Source organism: Cherax quadricarinatus, chromosome 12 (assembly GCF_038502225.1).
Source record: "Cherax quadricarinatus isolate ZL_2023a chromosome 12, ASM3850222v1, whole genome shotgun sequence".
NCBI classification, from domain to species: domain Eukaryota; kingdom Metazoa; phylum Arthropoda; class Malacostraca; order Decapoda; family Parastacidae; genus Cherax; species Cherax quadricarinatus.
Genome location: NC_091303.1, coordinates 38,382,715 through 38,405,037, shown reverse-complemented (window position 1 = coordinate 38,405,037; position 22,323 = coordinate 38,382,715). Strand labels below are relative to the sequence as shown.

At 38.1% G+C, this 22,323-nt stretch overlaps 1 protein-coding gene across 7 annotated transcripts in view; it reads right to left on the bottom strand.

The window, feature by feature from the left end:
* The window catches only part of Btk (tyrosine-protein kinase Btk29A), a 728,553-nt gene that overhangs the window by 118,155 nt on the left and 588,075 nt on the right, over positions 1-22,323 (bottom strand). For 6 of the 7 annotated variants that reach the window (XM_070084310.1, XM_070084315.1, XM_070084312.1 and 3 more), the window contains one exon: positions 6,305-6,507. In XM_070084310.1, the coding sequence (XP_069940411.1) occupies positions 6,305-6,507 (203 nt within the window). The remainder of the gene's footprint in view (positions 1-6,304; positions 6,508-22,323) is intronic. The other variant, XM_053773706.2, reaches the window with a different exon arrangement.

Below are 22,323 nucleotides of genomic sequence, written 5' to 3'. Positions count from 1 at the left end.
GTTTCTGACGTATATACTGTATACTCAATAATTCTAGCGGCTTCAAATCAAGCGGGAGAAAGCTGGTAGGCCCACATGTGAGAGAATGGGTCTGTGTGGTCAGTGTGCACCACATAAAAAAAATCCTGCAGCACACATTGCGTAATGAGAAAAAAAAAACTCTGATCGTTTTTTTGGAATAAAACGCTGACTTTGAGGTGTATTTTCGTATAGTATTTATCGTTGTATTCGCGTTTTCATGGTCTTAGGTGATAAAATGGAAAACATTTTACAGAAATAGAGATGATTTTCATTACTTTGACGATGAAAACGACCTTGAAACTGAGCTCAAAGTAGCAGAAATGTTCGATTTTTACCAATGTTCAGGAGTAAATAAATCACACCACACATCCAATACACGTCAACTGGGGAGTCTAATATTCTTTCACTAGTGCACTGATATTATTTATACCATTTTTACAATAATGCAGTAGTCTGCATAACAGTAAATTTTGAATTTTTTTTGTATGAATAAAAAATCAAAATAGAAAGCAATAATAATATAAGAGGGGCCTAGAGATGTGACTAATGAACAGAGCATATGTTATTTTAGTGCCACGAATGTCTACCTTGTTTATTCTGGACCCTGTTTTGAAATTGGCATCTTTTTTAGTTTGCGTGAAATTGGCCAAATTGCCAATTTCTGACCACCATATTGGGTAGTCCAAATTAGTAAATGGGAAGTTTCTTGTACTCAGCTGATAGATAAAATGGAGTTCTAAAGAAATAGCTATGAGTTTGGTCAACTGGAACAACGGAATTGGCTGAAAATAGGGCTCAAAGTCGGCGAAATCACCGATACGCCTATGTCGCTGAGACCGCTAACTTCGCGGGAGCATAATTCCATGAGTTTTCGACCAAATTTCGAACTTTTGGTGTCATTACCATCGGGAAAAGATTCTCTATCACTTCATAAGAAAAAAATAATTTTTTTTTTTTCAAAAATTGAGCGACATAGAATGACAGTTTCAGAAAGGGGCCTGAAACAGTCAATTGTAGTGGCATACACAGTGCGATAAGGCATGGTGAAGAAGAAAAATTCCAACCTCAACAAATGTTCAATTGTGATGAAATAGGCCTGTTGTGGAAGAAAATGCCAAACAGGACCTACATTACTCAGGAGGAAAAGGCACTCCCAGGACACAAGCCTGTGAAAGACAGGCTAACTCTAATGTTTTGTTGTAATGCTAGTGGGGATTGCAAAGTGAAGCCTTTACTCATGTATCACTCTGAAAATCCCAGAGTGTTCAAGAAAAACAGTGTCTCATCACTCATCAATACTCTTCAATAAAGGTAAGTGTCATTTTAACATTTATTTATGTAGTTATTGAGAATGTCTCATTGTTTTCTTTGTAGGGAAACGAAAAAAAAAAAATTTAATACTTTTGGCTGTCTGTAAGGGATTAATTGGATTTCCATTATTTCTTATGGGGAAAATTAATTCAGCTAACGATAATTTCGGCTAACGATGAGCTCTCAGGAACGGATTAATATCGTTAGGCGAGGGTCCACTGTATTCAATATTTTACTCAGGGTCAAAAATTTTTCAGAAAAAAAAACACTTTTTCTTATGAAAAGATAGAGAATATTTTCCTGATCATAATGACACCAAAAGTATGAAATTTGATGTAAAACTTACAGAATTATGCTCTCGCGAAGTTAGCAGTCTCGAAGATGTTTACGCATTGGCGATTTCGCCCACTTTGAGCCCTATTTTCGGCCAATTCCAGTGTACTAGTCAACAAAAATCATAACTATTTTGCTAGAACTCCATTTTTTCAATCGAATGAGTATAAGAAACCACCCATTGACAATTTTGCCAATTTCACACAAATTTCAAAAGATGCCAGTTTCCAAATAGGATCTAGAATAAAGAAGAGACATTCCTGGCACTAAAATAAGATTTCCTCTGTTCATTAGTCACATCCCAAGGCCCCTCTTACATTTCTTTTGCTTTCCACTTTGAATTTTTATTCACACAAAAAACAGAAGATTTACTGTTATGCAGACTACTGCATTAGTGTAGAAATGGTATAAATAATATCAGCACACTTGTGAAAGAATATTAGACTCACCAGTTGATGTGTATTGGACGTATGGCATGATTTATTTACTTTTAAACTTTGGCAAAAATCGAACATTTCTGCTACTTTGAGCTCGATTTCGAGGTACTTTTCATTGTGAAACCAATCAGAATCATCTCAATTTCTGTAATATGTGTTCCAATCTATAAAATGAGACCAGGAAAACTAGAATGCAACCATAAATACCATGTGAAAATACAGTGCAAAGTCGCTGTTTTAAACAAAAAGCACGGTAAAAGTTTTTTTTCCTCTCATTTCGCACTGTGTGCTGCAGGATTTGTTTTATACTGTGCACACTGTCCCCATAGACCTATTCTTTCATACCAGCTTTCTCTCGCTAGATTTGAAGGTGCTAGAATTTAGGCGTACTAGTACATCAATAACCCTGGTGCGTAAGCTGTACTAGTATGTCGGAAACCCTGAAAGGGTTAATAATAGAGTAAAATATTGAATATTTTTAATCTACCACTCTTCACCTGTCTAGACTCAAAAGACTCAGAAGACGATGCAACATCAACTGCCTCCCAGCATACATAAGGGGGATTACCAATAGACCCCTGGCTGTCTTCAAGCAGGCACTGGACAAGCACCTAAAGTCGGTACCTGACCAGGCGGGCTGTGGCTCATACGTTGGATTGCGTGCAGCCAGCAGTAACAGCCTGGTTGATCAGGCTCTGATCCACCATGAGGCCTGGTCACAGACTGGGCCACAGGGGCATTGACCTCCAGAACTCTCTCCTAGTAAACTCCAGGTAAGTCTGTCCGAATTGCTTTGGCATGATAGTGGTTTTCTTTGTACCAATCAAATTATGAAATGCAAACATACAGTGTAACCTTTGCAAAGAAATAAATTTTTTATTCTGATTTGATATGATTTGATTTGGCAAGGAAACTGATGGAAATTAAATATCAAAATGAGCAAAAGAGATATAGGAAGAAATGTCTTCAGTGGGAGTGCGGCAAGGATATTAAATACACTAGACAAAGAAATTAGCAGAGGTCACCATACTAGTGAGAATAATTTTCGACAACTCTCCAGAAGCTTCAAAACATCACTCTGGCTGACTAATGGTCAAGACAAATCCAAGAGCTTGAGCTTGATCCTTACAAATGAATATTTACATAGTGCAATTACGAAAAAATCTGTGCAACTGATTATTTATGAGACGGCTAAGGTGACAGAGCTTGTGGCCTGGTGGAGAAAGCTCTCGCTTCACATGGTGAGGGTCCGGGTTCGATTCCTGGTGAAGGGGTGGAAACATCAGATGCGTTTCCTTACACTGGCTATCTATGTTCACCCATCAGTAAAATGGGTACCTGGGTGTTAGTCGACTGGTGTGGGTTGCCCAAAATGCTCAGCATAACAAGGAGCTTTCTATATACAGTGGTCCCTCAATTATCACCCATAATCCGTTCCTGGAAGTGGGACTATTATCGAAATAGACGATTTTTTAATCAATTTTCCCCATAAGAAATAATGTAAATACAATTAATCCGTTCCTGACACCCAGAAGTATTAAAACAAAAAATTTTTTTACATGAAATATGCATGTAGTACATAAACAATACAATGGGACATGATAAATGAACCATTAACAACATAACACTTACCTTTATTGGCGATTCTTCTTAGTGTATGGAAGACTGGAGGAAGAGACAGATTGCGTTAGTTACTCTTTGGAAGGGTTATCCCCTTCCATCAACACCTCAGGTGCCAAGTGCTTTTTCTGGGGTTACTTCTCTTCTCTGTTTCTTAATGCCACTAGGACCAGCTTGAGAGTCACTGGAGTCCTGTATCGCAAAAAAAAACTGTCCAGAGAGCTCTGTTTCTGGCCCTAAAATGGGCCAAGGCTCTGTCACTGTACAAGTTGCCGATATGGCTTGCAACATCCTTCTCAGGGTGATGTTTCTCCACAAATCTTTCCATCCTACCCCACATTTCAAAAATCTCCTTAATTTCTGAAGAAGGCACCTTCTTCCATCTCTCTTTCTCTTCCTCTGCAGCAAGATTCTGAGCTGTGATCTGTTGCTCTTCCTGCTGAAGCTCTTGCAGCTCCTCAGTGGTTAACTCTTCCTTGTGGTCCTCCACCAACTCTTCCACATCCTCCAAACTCACATCCAACCCCATGGAACTCCCCAGTGCCACAATAGAGTTCACAACTGACATAGGCTCATCAGGGGCTGCCTCAAACCCTTCATAATCCCTCTTGTGGACACAATCTGGCCACAATTTTCTCCAAGCAGAGTTCAAAGTCCTGGTAGTCACTCCCTCCCAAGCCTTACCTATAAGGCTTATGCAATGGAGAATACTGAAGTGTTCTTTCCAAAAATCTCTTAGGGTCAAGTGAGTGTCTGAGGTCACATTAAAGCACCTTTCAAACATTGCTTTGGTGTAGAGTTTTTTAGAGTTTGCAATGACCTGCTGGTCCATGGGCTGGAGGAGAGGAGTGGTATTTGGGGGCAAGAACTTTACTGTGATGAACCCAAACTCCTTCAGAATTAGGCCATCCAAGTTTGGAGGATGAGCAGATGCACTGTCCATTACTAGGAGGCACTTGAGATCCAATTTCTTTTCCAGGAGGTAATTCTTCACACTAGGGCCAAACACTTCATTGAACCACTCGACGAAAATGTCCCTCATGACCCATGCCTTACTATTAGATCTCCAAAACACACACAATTTACTCTTCATAACATTGTCTTTCTTGAACACTCTGGGATTTTCAGAATGGTACACTAGTAATGGCTTCACTTTGAAATCCCCACTAGCATTAGCACAGAACATGAGTGTCAGCCTGCCTTTCATAGGCTTGTGTCCTGGCAGTGCCTTTTCTTCCTGAGTAATGTAGGTCCTCTTTGGCATTTTCTTCCAAAAGAGGCCTGTTTTGTCACAATTGAACACTTGTTCAGGTTTCAGTCCTTCAGCCTCTATGTACTCCTTGAATTCATGCACATATTTTTCAGCTGCTTTTTGGTCCGAACTGGCAGCCTCACCATGCCTTATCACACTGTGTATGCCAGTATGCTTCTTAAATCACTCAAACCAGCCTTTGCTGGCCTTAAATTCACTCACAACACCACTAGCTGCAGGCATTTTCTTTACCAAATTGTCATGCAACTGCCTAGCCTTTTCACAAACAAGCGACGTCATAAGACTATATCCTGCTAATTGTTTCTTGTTTATCCACACCAATAATAACGTATCAATATCTTCGAGTACTGGTGATCTCATTTTTGTCAGCATATTTACCCCCTTGCAACAACAGCTTCCTTGATTTCCTTTTTCTTTTCCACGATGGAAGATATGGTTGTACGGGATTTGTTATACATCCTGGCCAGTTTGCCCACACGTACGCCACATTCATATTGTTCAATGATGTTTTTCTTAAATTCAATCATATTTCTCACCTTCTTTGCCAAAGGCTTGGCACTAGGAGCTTTCTTTGGAGCCATGGTAGCTTATTTAGCACTTGCAAGCACTAAAATGAATGGAATATTATGAAATATTTTGTATGAACAAGTGAGGGGACCATCGCTCACTGGTAAACAATGGCACACTGGCTGGGAAAGGAGGCCAAGGCAGCTCAGAGCCGTGAGTACGCGTCCAGGACAAAAGACGATTAGCGAGTTAACGGACCATTTGTGAGCCAATGTTTAGACGAAATAATGGGACTACATATTTCCGAAATGGATGACTTTCAGGCTGGACGATTATTGAGGGACCACTGTAGTAGTATGTCACTGATGTCAGCTAGGCCTGTATACTTTGTACATGTACTTTTAGTAAATAAAGATATTATTATTATTATTATTATTATTATTATTATTATTATTATTATTATTATTATTATAACTCATATAGGTAAGCACATGTAGGTTAGTGTACATTCTCATATATAAATTACTATACATACAACTATTTTTTCTCTAACAAACTCAGTAACCAGTTTAATATCTTCCTTTAATATATTTACCCTTTATGCCTTTTCTATACATCACATCAGCCTGAAAATAAACAAATGCACAAGTATCTTTCATAATTTCAGAATGCAATTCAAACATTAATATGTTTATGTGTAACAATGAAAATACTGTAATGCAAACTCCTGCATATTTAAAAGTAAAACATGAAGCACTGAAATGGGCAGTAATGTATATTCTTCTTTGGGGACCACACATACCATGACTAAGACCTGCAGTAGTTGGTGCTTGTTTGCCTTGCACTGGTGGCCTGAGTCTAGCACACAGGCCTCCTGGGTTGTGTTGGTGTCGATGGATTAGGTCAGGAATGGTCTGGCACTTGATGTTGTGGGAGAGATAGTAGTTCCCTTCTTGGTCTTTCTTGATGTGATAGTGTTTCACTTGAGGATGAGACCTGGGAAGACAGTGGGGGAATTAGATAATATTAGTAAAAACTAAAGAAATTGTCATTAAAAATGAAAACAAAACCGTTACTTTCAAAACTGGGTGAAATTAAAGATCAAATAAGCACTGAGCTTTTATAAGTGAAGGAACTAATGTACACTTAATGATGTTTAAATAAAAAGAAAGAGTTGCAAAAAATTCCCGTAAGAAAATTAATGGACAGGTTGATAAAAGAAAATTTTAAAGAATAACAAAAAATGAATTGTGCTGCAGTGCAATGCATGTGAAAGCATGGCCTCTTATTGTATAATGATCCAGTTTAAGCAGCAAGATATTTATATCAAAAGCTTGATCTGCTGTGTCAAAAGTTTGATTTGCTGTACCAAAAGCTTGATCTGCTGTACCAAAAGCATGATCTGCTATATCATAAGTGTATCTGCTATATCACAAGCTTGATCTGCTATATCATAAGCTTTATTTGCTGTATCAAAAACCTGATCTGCTGTATCAAAAGCTTTTCTTAATACATTCAAGAGGCTTATTCCTTATATTCCAGAGATGAATTGATTGAGTCAGGCCTTTTGAATACTTGATCATTACTACTTTTATACAAGTTCCAAAATGCCATTAAGTACTAAGACTGTAGTAGTGAGAAATACTCAGAGAAAGACTTATTAGTTTAGACAAGAGCTGCTCATCAGACAGAGGTTAGATGCTGGCAAGAAATGCTGACAGCATTTACCATCCTGTGAGAGGTCAGACAGAGCAAACATTCAGTGTGTGACTACTGCCTCTGTCATTAAATTAACTCATTTTCATAGTGATTTAAAATCAAATACACAATAGTATACTGAAAGGCTTCTTGTATTATCATCAATAATTAAAACCAATGAAACATCCCTCTTAGCCTGTTAGTTATATTTAGACCAGAAGTTGATTTGAGGATTTAAAGAAACAACATAGTAAGAGTTCAAAATTAGAAAGTTTTAATACTAGCCAAGCATGGACTGAAAGAATTAGACGTGCAATTACTTGCACAACAAATGTTCACTCTTGATGGAATTGAGCTGTTGTAGAATGGGTACCACCATAAACCATCATACCAACAAGTTAGCCATTTATAGCAGCTGTTTCCTCTTAATGTTTTCCCCCATTTTTCTTAATTATTAACAAAATTTATTATATTTTTTCATTAGTGCAGTTGCTACAGGTGTAGTGAATCTGGGAATGTTACATATAAAACATTAAATAACAGTTAATTTTCATGTTCTCACACAACACGTTTTCAATAAAACACTAATGAAGTCTTTCTTTCCAATCCCATATTGTACAGGACAAAAATGATAGAGAATGCCATAATATGCAATAAATTTGGGGAAAAATAAGTATCAGCCCAGATTACACAGCATCTCCTCACTTAGCGACATACTCGTTTACCAACGACTCAGACCTATGACGGACTCTCTGACCAGTTTGCATACCTAAATAATGTATATTAGAGGTCATTTCCTCTATTCTCTTTATTACAATTTACAGTAGACTACTGTATAAACATTTAACCCTTTCAGGGTTATTGACGTAATAGAACGCGTAAATTCTAGCGCCTTCAAATCTAGCGAAAGCTGGTAGACGTACATATGAAAGAATGGGTCTATGTGGTCAGTGTGCACAGTATAAAAAAATCCTGCAGCACACAGTGCGTAATAACAAAAAAACTTTGACCGTGTTTTTGGTTTAAAACAGCGAATTTACACTGTATTTTCATATGGTATCTATGGTTGTATTCTAGTTTTCCTGGTCTCATTTTATAGAATGGAAGACATATTACAGAAATTGAGATGATTTTGATTGGTTTCACAATGAAAAGTACCTTGAAATTGAGCTCAAAGTAGCAGAAATATTCGATTTTTGCCAAAGTTCAAAAGTAAACAAATCATGCCATGCGTCCAACACACGTCAACTGGTGAGTCTAATATTCTTTCACAAGTGCACTGATAATATTTATACCATTTCTACACTAATGCAGTAGTCTACATAACAGTAAATCTATTTTTTTTTTTTTGTGAGAATAAAAATTCAAAGTGGAAAGCAAAAGAAATGTAAGAGGGGCCTGGGACACGACTAATGAACAGAGGAAATGTTATTTTAGTGCCAGGAATGTCTTTCTTGTTTATTCTGGACCCTATTTGGAAATTGGCATCTTCTGAAATTTGTGTGAAATTGGCCAAATTGCCAATTTCTGACCACTTTATTGGATACTTGAAATCAGTAAATGGGTGGTTTCTTGTAAAGTGGACCCTCGACCAGCGATATTAATCCGTTCCTCAGAGCTCATCGTTAATCGAAATTATCGTCAGTCGAGTTAATTTTCCCCATAAGAAATATTTTATTATTTTTATTATCACACCGGCCGATTCCCACCAAGGCAGGGTGGCCCGAAAAAGAAAAACTTTCACCATCATTCACTCCATCACTGTCTTGCCAGAAGGGTGCTTTACACTACAGTTTTTAAACTGCAACATTAACACCCCTCCTTCAGAGTGCAGGCACTGTACTTCCCATCTCCAGGACTCAAGTCCGGAAATCAAATTAATCCGTGCAAGACACCCAAAAGTATTGAAAAAAAAAATTTACCACATGAAATATTAATTTTAATACACACAAACTGAAGAAGACATGCACAGTTACATGACACTTACCTTTATTGAAGATCTGGTGATGATTGATGGGATGGGAGGAGGGGAGAGTGTTGATAGTGTTAGTGTTTAGAAGGGGAATCCCCTTCCATTAGGACTTGAGGTGGCAAGTCCTTTTTCAGGGTTACTTCCTTTCTTCTTTTAATGCCACTAGGACCAGCTTGAGAGTCACTGGACCTCTGTCCCACAACATATCTGTTCATAGAGGCCTGTACCTCCCGTTCCTTTATGACTTTCCTAAAGTGGTTCACAACATTGTCAGTGTCACAATTAAACACTTGTTCTTCACTGTCTATGTACTCCTTGAATTCGTGCACATATTTTTCAGCTGCTTTTTGGTCCAAACTGGCAGCCTCACCATGCCTTATCACACTATGTATGCCACTATGATTCTTAAATCTCTCAAACCAACCTTTGCTGGCCTTAAATTCACTCACATCACCACTAGTTGCTGGCATTTTTCTAATTAAATCCTCATGCAACTTCCGAGCCTTTTCACATATGATCGCTTGAGAGATGCTATTTCCTGCTATCTGTTTTTCGTTTATCCACACCAATAACAGTCTCTCAACATCTTCTATCACTTGCGATCTCAGTTTCAAAAACATAGTTGCACCTTTGGGAAGAACAGCTTCCTTGATTGCCGTTTTCTTGGGGTTTTGTGTACAACCTGGCCAGCTCGGAGACACGCACTCCACTTTCATACTTAGCAATGATCTCTTTCTTCATATCCATAGTAATTCTCACCCTTTTTGCTGTAGGGGTGGCACTAGAAGCTTTCTTGCAGGTGCAATCACTAAAAAGGCTGTGATAATATGAAATGTTCCGATTGTATGCTTGGAAGTGACCGCGGTGGCTGGATGGCTTGTAAACACTGGCCAGAAGTGGACGCGTCTCAGACGGAACGAATAGTGTTGGTCGAGTTTTTTAGCGCTAGTCAAGGCAAAATTTTTGCTTTAAAATGTATCGCTGGCCGGATTTATCGTTAATCGATGCCATCGTTGGTAGAGGGTCCACTGTACTCATTCGATAGAAAAAATGGAGTTCTAGCCAAATAGATATGATTTTTGTAGACTAATACACTGAAATTGGCCGAAAATAGGGCTCAAAGTGGGCGAAATCGCCAATGTGTGAACATCGTTGAGACCGCTAACTTCGCGAGAGCATAATTCCATAAGTTTTCCATCAAATTTCATACTTTTGGTGTCATTATGATCGGGAAAAGATTCTCTATCATTTCATAAGAAAAAATCATATTTTTTTTTCCAAAAAATTTTCGTCCCTGAGAACGAGTTTAGGAGAGGGCCTCTCGACCCTGAAAAGGTTAAAAGACTAAGAAGGGAAGTAACCCCAGAGAAAGACTTGTTACTTGAAGTCATTATGGAGGGGGATTCCCCTTCCAAACAATAACCCCAACTCCCTCTCTCCTCCTCCCTATCTTCCATAAGCCAACAAGAGTTTTCAGTGAAGGTATGTAATAGTGATTTAATTGCTTATGTATTTATTTGATTTAGTTCTTATTATTTTGTGTATGTAAAACTATAATTAATCTTTACAAAAAATATTTTTTGTTAATATTTTTGAGTGTCTGGAATGGATTAATTGTACAGTGGACCCCCGCATACCGTTGGCATCACATAACGTTAAATCCGCATACCGATACATTTTATTGTTAGGATTTTGCCTCACATACCGCTAAAAAACCCGCTCAACGCTATTCGTCCAAGACGCGTCTAATGTGCGGCCTGAGCCAGCCTCACATGTTCCGCTGGTGGCATTGTTTACCAGCCAGCCTCCGCGGTAACATCCAAGCATACAATTGGAACATTTCATATTATTACAGTGTTTCTGGTGATTTTATCTGCAAAATAAGTGACATGGGCCCCAAGAAAGCTTCTAGTGCCAACCCTGTGGTAAAAAAGGTGAGAAATATTATCGAAATACTGTGGTACCATGGTCAACTGCTGATGCTGCTGCTGCTGTAGCACTGTCAGCTGCTGCTGCTGTTGTAGCACCGTCAGCTGCTGCTGCTGCTGTACTACCGTCAGCTACTGCTGCTGCTGTAGTACCGTCTGCTGTTGCTGTAGCACTGTCTGCTGCTGCTGTAGCACTGTCAACTGCTGCACTGTCAGCTGCTGCTGCTGCTGCTGCTGTAGCACTGTCAGCTACTGCTGCTGCTGTAGCACTGTCAGCTGCTGCTGCTGTACCACCGTCAGCTGCTGCTGCTGCTGTAGTACCATCTGCTGCTGCTGTAGCACCATCTGCTGCTGCTGTAGCACTGTCAGCTGCTGCTGCTGCAGCACTGTCAGCTGCTGCTGCTGTAGCACCGTTGTTGGTGTGGCTTATTGAGAATACAAAGAAACAATTAACCCCAGAGGGTTAGCCACCCAGGATAACCCCAAAAAGTCAGTGTCATCGAAGACTGTCTAACTTATTTCCATTGGGGTCCTTAATCTTGTCTCCCAGGATGCAACCCACACCAGTCGACTAACACCCAGGTGAACAGGGAAAAATGCCTGGAACTAGTGCTCATATTGGTGAATTTAAAGCCAGCAAAGGTTAGTTTGAGAGATTTAAGAATCGTAGTGGCATACACAGTGTGATAAGGCTGTTCTGGAAGAAAATGCCAAACAGGACCAACAGTACTCAGGAGGAAAAGGCACTCCCAGGACACAGTGTCTCATCAGTCATTGCTGCATCTTCAATAAAGGTAAGTGTCATTTATTCTTCATTTAGTAGAGTAGTACATGCAAAATATATATTGTGCATGTACTACTCTACTATTGTGCATGTATCCTTCTCTTTGTGTGTAGGAAAATGTATATTTCATGTGGAAATTTTTTTTTTTCATACTTTTGGGTGTCTTGCATGGATTAATTTGATTTCCATTATTTCTTATGGGGAAAATTTATTCGCATAACGATAATTTCGCATAACAATGAGCTCTCAGGAATGGATTAATATCGTTATGCGGGGGTCCACTGTATTTACATTAATTCTTATGGGAAATATTATTTTGGTTTTCGGCCGACCTTCTGGAATGGATTAGAGCTGATAACCGAGGGTCCACTGTATATTCTTCAATTCCCATAAACACTGATTTCACATAAAATGCCATTTTCAGGATCATAATCACTGTTATGTGAGTCTACATATGTCTAAAATAAGTTTCAAGGAATGCATCCTTGTAAATCACACATTCATATACAACAGATTTTTTAGAAAAAATATGTCTTTAAATGAGATTACTTGCACTTCACTAACTTCTCTATCTCCGTGTCTCTCTACTTCTGACTGGCTTTGAGAGTTATGATGATTTTTAAAGTGCCTGCAGTTTTCTTATAACTGTATTACATATATACTTAAAACACACTTTACTATTTTAAAATTATGCATTTTTGTTTACAATGCTTCCATCTGATACAGTGGACCCCTGGTTTTTGGCCGATGCGGAAATCATACAATTCGGATTTTGAGCACTTTTTTCAGCGAAATTTCCCTCCGGGTTTCGTACATCTGCTGGGAAATCGACGGTACCAGACGCGTCCACCTGGGCAGCTTGTACATTCATGACTCACTCTTGGGCACATTAAATGTCTTATTTTACGTTAATATAGACATTTTCATTAATCCATCTATGATATTTTCTTCAAAATTATATAAATTACATAGCATATAAACATGCCTTTGTTACTCGTTCACTAAGAATGTCCTTCTGGTCTTAACGGCATAGTAATACTAATAGTACGTAATAATAATCACTATTGGGCACATTATGTCTTATTTTACATTAATATAGATTTTTTTTTTTCGAGTCGGCTGTCTCCCACTGAGGCAGGGTGACCCAAAAAAGAAAGAAAATCCCCAAGAACAAAATACTTTCATCATCATTTAACACTTTCACTTCACTCACACATAATCACTGTTTTTGCAGAGGCACTCAGAATACAACAGTTTAGAAGCATATAAGTATAAAGATACACAGCATATCCCTCCAAACTGCCAATATCCCAAACCCCTCCTTTAGAGTGCAGGCATTGTACTTCCCATTTCCAGGACTCAAGTCCGGCTATATAAAAATAACCGGTTTCCCTGAATCCCGTCACTAAATATTACCCTGCTCACACTCCAACAGCTCGTCAGGTCCCAAATACGCACACTTGCTGGAAGTCCAAGCCCTTCGCCCACAAAACTTCCTTTACCCCCTCCCTCCAACCTTTTCGAGGATGACCCCTACCCCACCTTCCTTCCCTTACAGATTTATACACTCTCCATGTCATTCTACTTTGATCCATTCTCTCTAAATGACCAAACCACCTCAACAACCCCTCTTCAGCCCTCTGACTAATACTTTTATTAACTCCACACCTTCTCCTAATTTCCATACTCCGAATTTTCTGCATAATATTCACACCACACATTGCCCTTAGAGAGGACATCTCCACTGCCTCCTCGCTGCAGCATTTACAACCCAAGCTTCACACCCATATAAGAGTGTTGGTACCACTATACTTTCATACATTTCCTTCTTTGCCTCCATAGATAACATTTTTTGTCTCCACATATACCTCAATGCACCACTCACCTTTTATCCTTCATCAATTCTGCGATTAACCTCAGCCTTCATAAATCCATCTACTGACACATCAACTCCCAAATATCTGAAAACATTCACTTCTTCCATACTCCTCCTCCCCAATTTGATATCCAATTTTTCTTTATCTAAATCATTTGATACCCTCATCACCTTTCTATTTTCTATGTTCACTTTCAACTTTCTACCTTTACACACACTCCCAAACTCGTCTACTAACCTTTGCAATTTTTCTTTACAAACTCCCATAAGCACAGTATCATCAGCAAAAAGTAACTGTATCAATTCCCATTTTGTATTTGATTCCCCACAATTTAATCCCACCCCTCTCCCGAACACCCTAGCATTTACTTCTTTTACAACCCCATCTATAAATATATTAAACAACCATGGTGACATTACACATCCCTGTCTAAGACCTACTTTTACCGAGAAGTAGTCTCCCCCTCTTCTACACACCCTAACCTGAGCCTCACTATCCTCATAAAAACTGTTTACAGCATTTAGTAACTTACCACCTATTCCATATACTTGTAACATCTGCCACATTGCTCCCCTATCCACTTTATCATATGCCTTTTCTAAATCCATAAATGCAATAAAAACTTCCCTACCTTTATCTAAATACTGTTCACATATATGCTTCAAAGTAAACACTTGATCTACACATCCCTTACCCACTCTAAAACCTCCTTGCTCATCCACAATCCTACATTCTGTCTTACCTCTAATTCTTTCAATAATAACCCTACCGTACACTTTTCCTGGTATACTCAGTAAACTTATTCCTCTATAATTTTTACAATCTCTTTTGTCCCCCTTCCCTTTATATAAAGGAACTATACATGCTCTCTGCCAGTCCCTAGGTACCTTCCCCTCTTTCATACATTTATTGAACAAAAATACCAACCACTCCAACACTATTTCCCCCCCTGCTTTTAACATTTCTGTCATGATCCTGTCAGTTCCAGCTGCTTTACCCCCTTTCATTCTACATAATGCCTCACGCACCTCCCCCACACTCACATTCTGCTCTTCTTCACTCCTAAAAGATGGTATACCTCCCTGGCCAGTGCATGAAATTACCGCCTCCCTTTCTTCGTCAACATTTAAAAGTTCCTCAAAATATTCTCGCCATCTACCCAATACCTCTGTCTCCCTATCTACTAACTCCCCTACTCTGTTTTTAACTGACATATCTATTCGTTCCCTACGCTTTCTCAACTTGTTTAACTCGCTCCAAAATTTTTTCTTATTTTCATTAAAATTTCTTGACAGTGCCTCTCCCACTCTATCATCTGCTCTCCATTTGCACTCTCTCACCACTCTCTTCACCTTTCTTTTACTCTCCATATACTCTACTCTTCATATAACACTTCTGCTTTGTAAAAACCTCTCATAAGCTACCTTTTTCTCCTTTTTCACACCCTTTGCTTCATCATTCCACCAATCACTCCTCTTTCCTCCTGCACCCACCCTCCTATAACCACAAACTTCTGCCCACCTTTCTGCCAATAGTTGCTTATATCTCACCCGAACTTCCTCCTCCCTTAGTTCATACACTTTCACCTCCCTCTTGCTCGTTGTTGTCATTTTCCTCTTGTCCCATCTACTTCTTACTCTAACTGTAGCTACAACTAAATAATGATCCGATATATCAGTTGCCCCTCTATAAACGTATACTACATCCTGGAGCCTACCCATCAACCTTTTATCCATCAATACATAATCTAATACACTACTTTCATTATGTGTTATATCATACCTTGTATATTTATTTATCCTCTTTTTCATAAAATATGTATTACTTATTACCAAACCTCATTCTACACATAGCTCAATTAAAGGCTCCCCATTTTCATTTACCCTTGGCACCCCAAATTTACCTACTTCTCCCTCCACAACATTTTTACCTACTTTAGCATTGAAATCCCCAACCACAAGTACTCTCACACTTGATTCAAAACGCCCCAGGCATTCACTCAACATTTCCCAAAATCTCTCTCTCTCCTTTACACTTCTCTCTTCTCCAGGTGCATATACACTTACTATAACCCACTTTTCACATTCAACCTTTATTTTACTCCACATAATCCTTGAAATAATACATTTATAGTCCTTCTTTTCCTGCCATAGCTTATCCTTCAACATTATTGCTACTCCTTCTGTAGCTCTAACTCTATTTGAAACCCCTGACCTAATCCCATTTATTCCTCTCCCCTGAAACTCTCCCACCCCTTCAGCTTTGTTTCACTTAAAGCCAGGACATCCAGCTTTTTCTCATTCATAACATCCACAATCATCTCTTTCTTATCATCCGCACAACATCCACGCACATTCAGACACCCCACTTTGACAGTTTTATTCTTCTTATTCTTTTAAGTAACTATTACAGGAAAAGGGGTTACTAGCCCATTGTTCCTGGCATTTTATTTGACTTTTACAACATGCATGGCTTATGGAGGAAAGATTCTTATTCCACTTCCCCATGGATATAAAAGGAAAAGTAATAAGAACAAGGACTATTAAGATAAAGTCAAAGAAAACTCAGGTGAGTGTGTATAAATAAACCTGTACATGTATGTGTAGTGTGACCTAAGTGTAAGTAGAAGTAGCAAGACGTACCTGTAATCTTGTATATTTTTGAGACAGACAAAAGACACCAGCAGTCCTACCATCATGTAAAACAATTACAGGCTTTCGTTTTACACTCACTTGGCAGAATGGTAGTACCTCCCTGGGTGGTTGCTGTCTACCAGCCTACTACTACTACTTAATCCATCTTATGATATTTTCTTTAAAATTATGTAAGAAACACGTTACATAGCATATAAACATGCAATGTTTATATGCGATGTATGTTAACAATAATCACTCTTGGGCACATTAAATGTCTTATTTTAGGTTAATATAGACATTTTCATTAATCCATCTATGATATTTTCTTCTAAATTATACAATAAGAAACTCTTTACAAAGCATATAAACATGTAATGTTCATATGCTATCGAGAGGTGGGTGGAGGGTAAACATTACGTTTTCTCTGGTCCAGCTTCAGGGAAAATGTGTATGAATCTGCATTGGCCAGTAACTGTTCTTAACAGTACATATGGCTTTTGTTTACAATTCTTGGCATGAATTATTCATTACTTCTCTCTTTGTTTATGAAGGCCTCTAAAGGTAGTTGTTAGAAACAATTAAACTTAGTGAACATACTATGTCGATGGTAATAATATGGCTGTAGGCCACAATGTATGTAGCCGGTAGGTATAGCCTGGGATGAAGTCTCTCTGGGACTACAAATAAATACAGTGGAACCTCTACTTACGAGTGCACCCACGTGCAAGCTTTTCTAGAAATGAGCAGTTGCTCGGTTGATTTTTTTTGCTTCCAGATGCAAGCAAAATTTCCAGATGCGAGTGGGCCTCAAGGGAGGTTCCTTGACGCTGGTGAGGGGTTCTTGCTCTTGATTTAAGAAACTGGATCTCATTTGTTTGGTGGACTATCTTATTGAAACTTGGGTAATGTATGATGGAAAGATGTTTCTTAATGTACACCAAAACTGAAAGAAACTCGGACCATAAATAATGGAGTTCACTTCTCAGCCATTAGCCGCCCCTCAGCGGTATATTTCCGTATGGTTTTTATGGTTATATTCTCGTTTTTTTTTTTTTTTGGTCTCAGTTGATAGAATGGAATAGATACGATTTTGATTAATTTCATAACGAAAAGTACCTTGAAATTGAGCTCAAAGTAGCAGAAATGTTTGATTTTTGACCAAGGTCAAGAGTAAACAATACCTGTCTGAGTGGCCATTCCATATACGCAGTCATGAATGGGTTGACATTTTTTATACAATTATTACAATAATGCAGTAGTCTGCATAACAGTAAATCTTCTATTTTTTGTGTGAATAAAAATTCCAAATGGTAAGCAAGAGTATTATAATAAAAATAATAATGCTAATAATAATAATAATAATAATAATATGTATACAATAATTATATAATAATATATATAATATAATAATATAAATTATTATAATACATATGTACTAATAATAATAAATAATACTATAATAATTATAAGTGAGTTTGAGAACACCACCATGAGATGGCATTACGTGTATGAAAACAATACTCAGTACGTATGTGCTTCAAATGGCGGTGGAGATAATTCTCATGATTTCCTTACATTTCATGCAGTTATTCTGCAGAATTTCTTGTTTCTAACCATGTGTCCTAAGAAAGCAAGTGCAAAGGGCAGTGTTGAGAAGAAAAGAGGATGATTTCCATGGGATTAAAGCAGGAAATCATTGATAAACACAAGCTAAAAGTGTAGCATTAAGAATGTAGGAATTATGCGATTAAGCGATAAAAAAAGGATGAAATGAAGTGAACTCCTGACAGCATGTGCTGCTGTGCCCAGCATCTCTTCTACCTCATCAACCTTTGCCAGCATCTCTTCTCCAAGGTAAATGCTATAGTATTATTATTATTATTATTTTTTTTTTTTTTTTTTTTTAACAAGTCGGCCGTCTCCCACCGAGGCAGGGTGACCCAAAAAAAAGAAAGAAAATCCCCAAAAAGAAAATACTTTCATCATCATTCAACACTTTCACCACACTCGCACATTATCACTGTTTTTGCAGAGGTGCTCAGAATACAACAGTCTAGAAGCATACACATATAAAGATACACAACATACCCCTCCAAACTGCCAATATCCCAAACCCCTCCTTTAAAGTGCAGGCATTGTACTTCCCATTTCCAGGACTCAAGTCCGACTATATGAAAATAACCGGTTTCCCTGAATCCCTTCACTAAATATTACCCTGCTCACACTCCAACAGATCGTCAGGTCCCAAGTACCATTCGTCTCCATTCACTCCTATCTAACACGCTCACGCACGCTTGCTGGAAGTCCAAGCCCCTTACCCACAAAACCTCCTTTACCCCCTCTCTCCAACCCTTTCAAGGACGACCCCTACCCCGCCTTCCTTCCCCTATAGATTTATATGCTTTCCATGTCATTCTACTTTGATCCATTCTCTCTAAATGACCAAACCACCTCAACAACCCCTCTTCTGCCCTCTGACTAATACTTTTATTAACTCCACACCTTCTCCTAATTTCCACACTCCGAATTTTCTGCATAATATTTACACCACACATTGCCCTTAAACAGGACATCTCCACTGCCTCCAACCGTCTCCTCGCTGCTGCATTTACCACCCAAGCTTCACACCCATAAAAGAGTGTTGGTACTACTATACTTTCATACATGCCCTTCTTTGCCTCCATAGATAACGTTTTTTGACTCCACATATACCTCAACGCACCACTCACCTTTTTTCCCTCATCAATTCTATGATTAACCTTGATGTTGGTGAGGGGCTCTTGATTTAGGGAATTGGATCTGTGCTCCAGTTCCCCGAATTAAGCCTGAATGCCTTCCACATCCCCCCCAGGCACTGTATAATCCTCCGGGTTTAGCGCTTCCCCCTTGATTTTAATAATTAATAATAATAATAATAATATTATTATTATTATTATTATTATTATTATTATTATTATCATTCTTTATTACATTATTCTTATTCTTCTTCTTATTATTATTATTGTTTTCCTTATGAAAGTAAGTAGGTGCTAAAGTGTAATAAGTTCACTATTTTGTTATTACATTCCCTAGCTCATTTATTTGATTACCACTTTATTTGTTCACCACAACTTATATTAGTCCCTTTTATATTGTGTTCTTTATTTTAACTTTAAATAACTACCATTAAAGAACTACCTACTATTATATTCCCAAGCTCCTTTATTTGGTCATCACTTTATTTGTTCACCACAAATTATTTTAGTCCCTTTTATATTGTCTCCTTTATTTTAGCTTTATAGAACTACCTTAGCTCATATTTTTACATTTGTTAAAATAATTCAGGTGCTATTTTTTAGCTTTAGAATATTTACTTTGTCTTATACTTAATTCTAACTATAGATTCACTATAAATCTTATGATTGCAAGCATTGATCCTGATACCAACCTCTTATTGAATGACTTAAATGAATCAAACAGTAACTGTAACTACTACACAGCAGAACAATCAAAGGCACTTCTCAGAGCCAACAACAACATAACTGTTTTTAACTACAATATCAGATCTTTAACCCTTTCAGGGTTTAGGCCGTACTAGTACGGCTTACACCCCAGGGTTTTTGACGTACTAGTACACCTAAATTCTAGCGCCCTCAAATCTAGTGAGAGAAAGCTGGTAGGCCTACATATGAAAGAATGTGTCTATGTAGTCAGTGTGCGCAGTATAAAAAAAATCCTGCAGCACACAGTGCGTAATGAGAAAAAAAAACTTTGACCGTGTTTTTGGATTAAAACAGCAAATTTGCACTGTATTTTCGTATGGTATTTATTGTTGTATTCTAGTTTTCCTGGTTTCATTTTATAGAATGGAACACATATTATAGAAATTGAGATGATTTTGACTGGTTTTACAATGAAAAGTACCTTGAAATTGAGCTCAAAGTAGCAGAAATGTTCAATTTTTACCAAAGTTCAAAAGTAAACAAATCATGCCAAGCGTCCAATACACGTCAACTGGTGAGTCTAATATTCTTTCACAAGTGCACTGATATTATTTATACCATTTATACACTAATGCAGTAGTCTGCATAACAGTAAATCTTCTATTTTTTGTAAGAATAAAAATTCAAAGTTAAAAGCCAAAGAAATATAAGAGGGGCCTGGGGATGTGACTAACAAACAGAGAACTTGTTATTTTAGTGCCAGGAATGTCTTTCTTGTTTATCCTGGACACTATTCGGAAATTGACATCTTTTGAAATTTGTGTGAAATTGGCAAAATTGCTAAATTCTGACCACTTTATTGGATAGTTGAAACTGGTAAATGGGTGGTTTCTTGTACTCATTCGGTAGAAAAAATGGAGTTCTAGCGAAATAGTTATGATTTTTGTCGACTAGTACAATGGAATTGGCCGAAAATAGGGCTCAAAATGGGCAAAATTGCCAATGTATAAACATCGTCGAGACCGCTAACTTCGCGAGAGCATAATTCCTTAAGTTTTCCATCAAATTTTATACTTTTGGTGTCGTTATGATCAGGAAAAGATTTTCTATCTTTTCACAAGAATTTTTTTTTTTTTTTTTAAATTTGGGGACCCTGAGAACAAGTCTCAGAGAGGGCCTGGGGACCCTGAAAGGGTTAAGCAAACATAACGATGACCTCATAGCATTACTAAATTCCCTGCATGCCAGTATGTTCATCATTACTCTCACAGAAACCTGGCTAAAGCCTGATACTACAGATGTCTATGCCACTCCTGATTACACAGCCATACACAACTGTAGGCCAGATCAACAAGGGGGTGTCACAGCTGTATACTACTCAGACCAACTAGAATGTATCACTAATACTTGCACAAGGGATGAACATGGGGAATATATAATAACTAAATTCAAATCCAAATACCTACAAAAACCTCTCACAGTGATAAACATCTACAGAGTACCACAGTCAAACATTAGCCATTTTAGTGAAAACCTAGGAAGTATGATAACTGATGCATGCATGAATAAAGATCACTTACTACTCTCAGGTGACTTCAATATAAATCTCCTGCAAGACCAGGACCCACACATTACTGAATTCACAAACACTATGAGTAACTGCTTGTTGCTACCAACAGTAACAAAACCTACAAGAATTACAGAGTCTAGTGTTTCCCTACTAGACCACATCTGGACCAACACCATATCCCCTTTAAAATCAGGCATAATCACAGATAATACCACAGACCACTACCCAACAGAAGTCTCCCTTATTATCAACACACTAAAAAATAAGACAGGAGACTTAAATACCCTTTATATACAAAAAAAGCATCGCAAGTGCTGTCACCAATCACTGCAACACTCTTTAACAAATCCATCGAATCCTCTACCTTCCCTACAGTTCTCAAAATAGCGAGGATCACCCCGATCCATAAAGGAGGAGACCAAATAGACTTGAATAACTATAGGCCAATACCCAACTTACACTCTCTCTCTAAAATTATTGAAAAATTAATTCATAAGCGAATCTATTCTTATCTCATCTCCCACAACATACTCAACCCCTGTCAGTTTGGGTTCAGGCCTAATAAAAATACAAATGATGCTATTATACACATGCTACAACAAATATACACTGCACTAGAGAAAAAAGAAGTCCCACTGGGAATCTTCATTGATTTACGTAAATCTTTTGATACAGTTGACCACGACTTGCTCCACATAAAATTGTCGCAGTATGGTATAAGAGGGCACTCCCTCAACTACCTAAAGTCATACCTCAGCAACAGAAGCCAATATATGTACACAAATGGAGCAAATTACTAAATTTAAAAAGAGAAACTTTCGTTTTCTTTTTGGGCCACCCTGCCTTGGTGGGATACAGCCAGTTTGTTGAAAAAAAAAAAAAAGGAGCAAACTCTTCCGCACAGCCAATTACAGTTGGTGTCCCACAGGGAAGT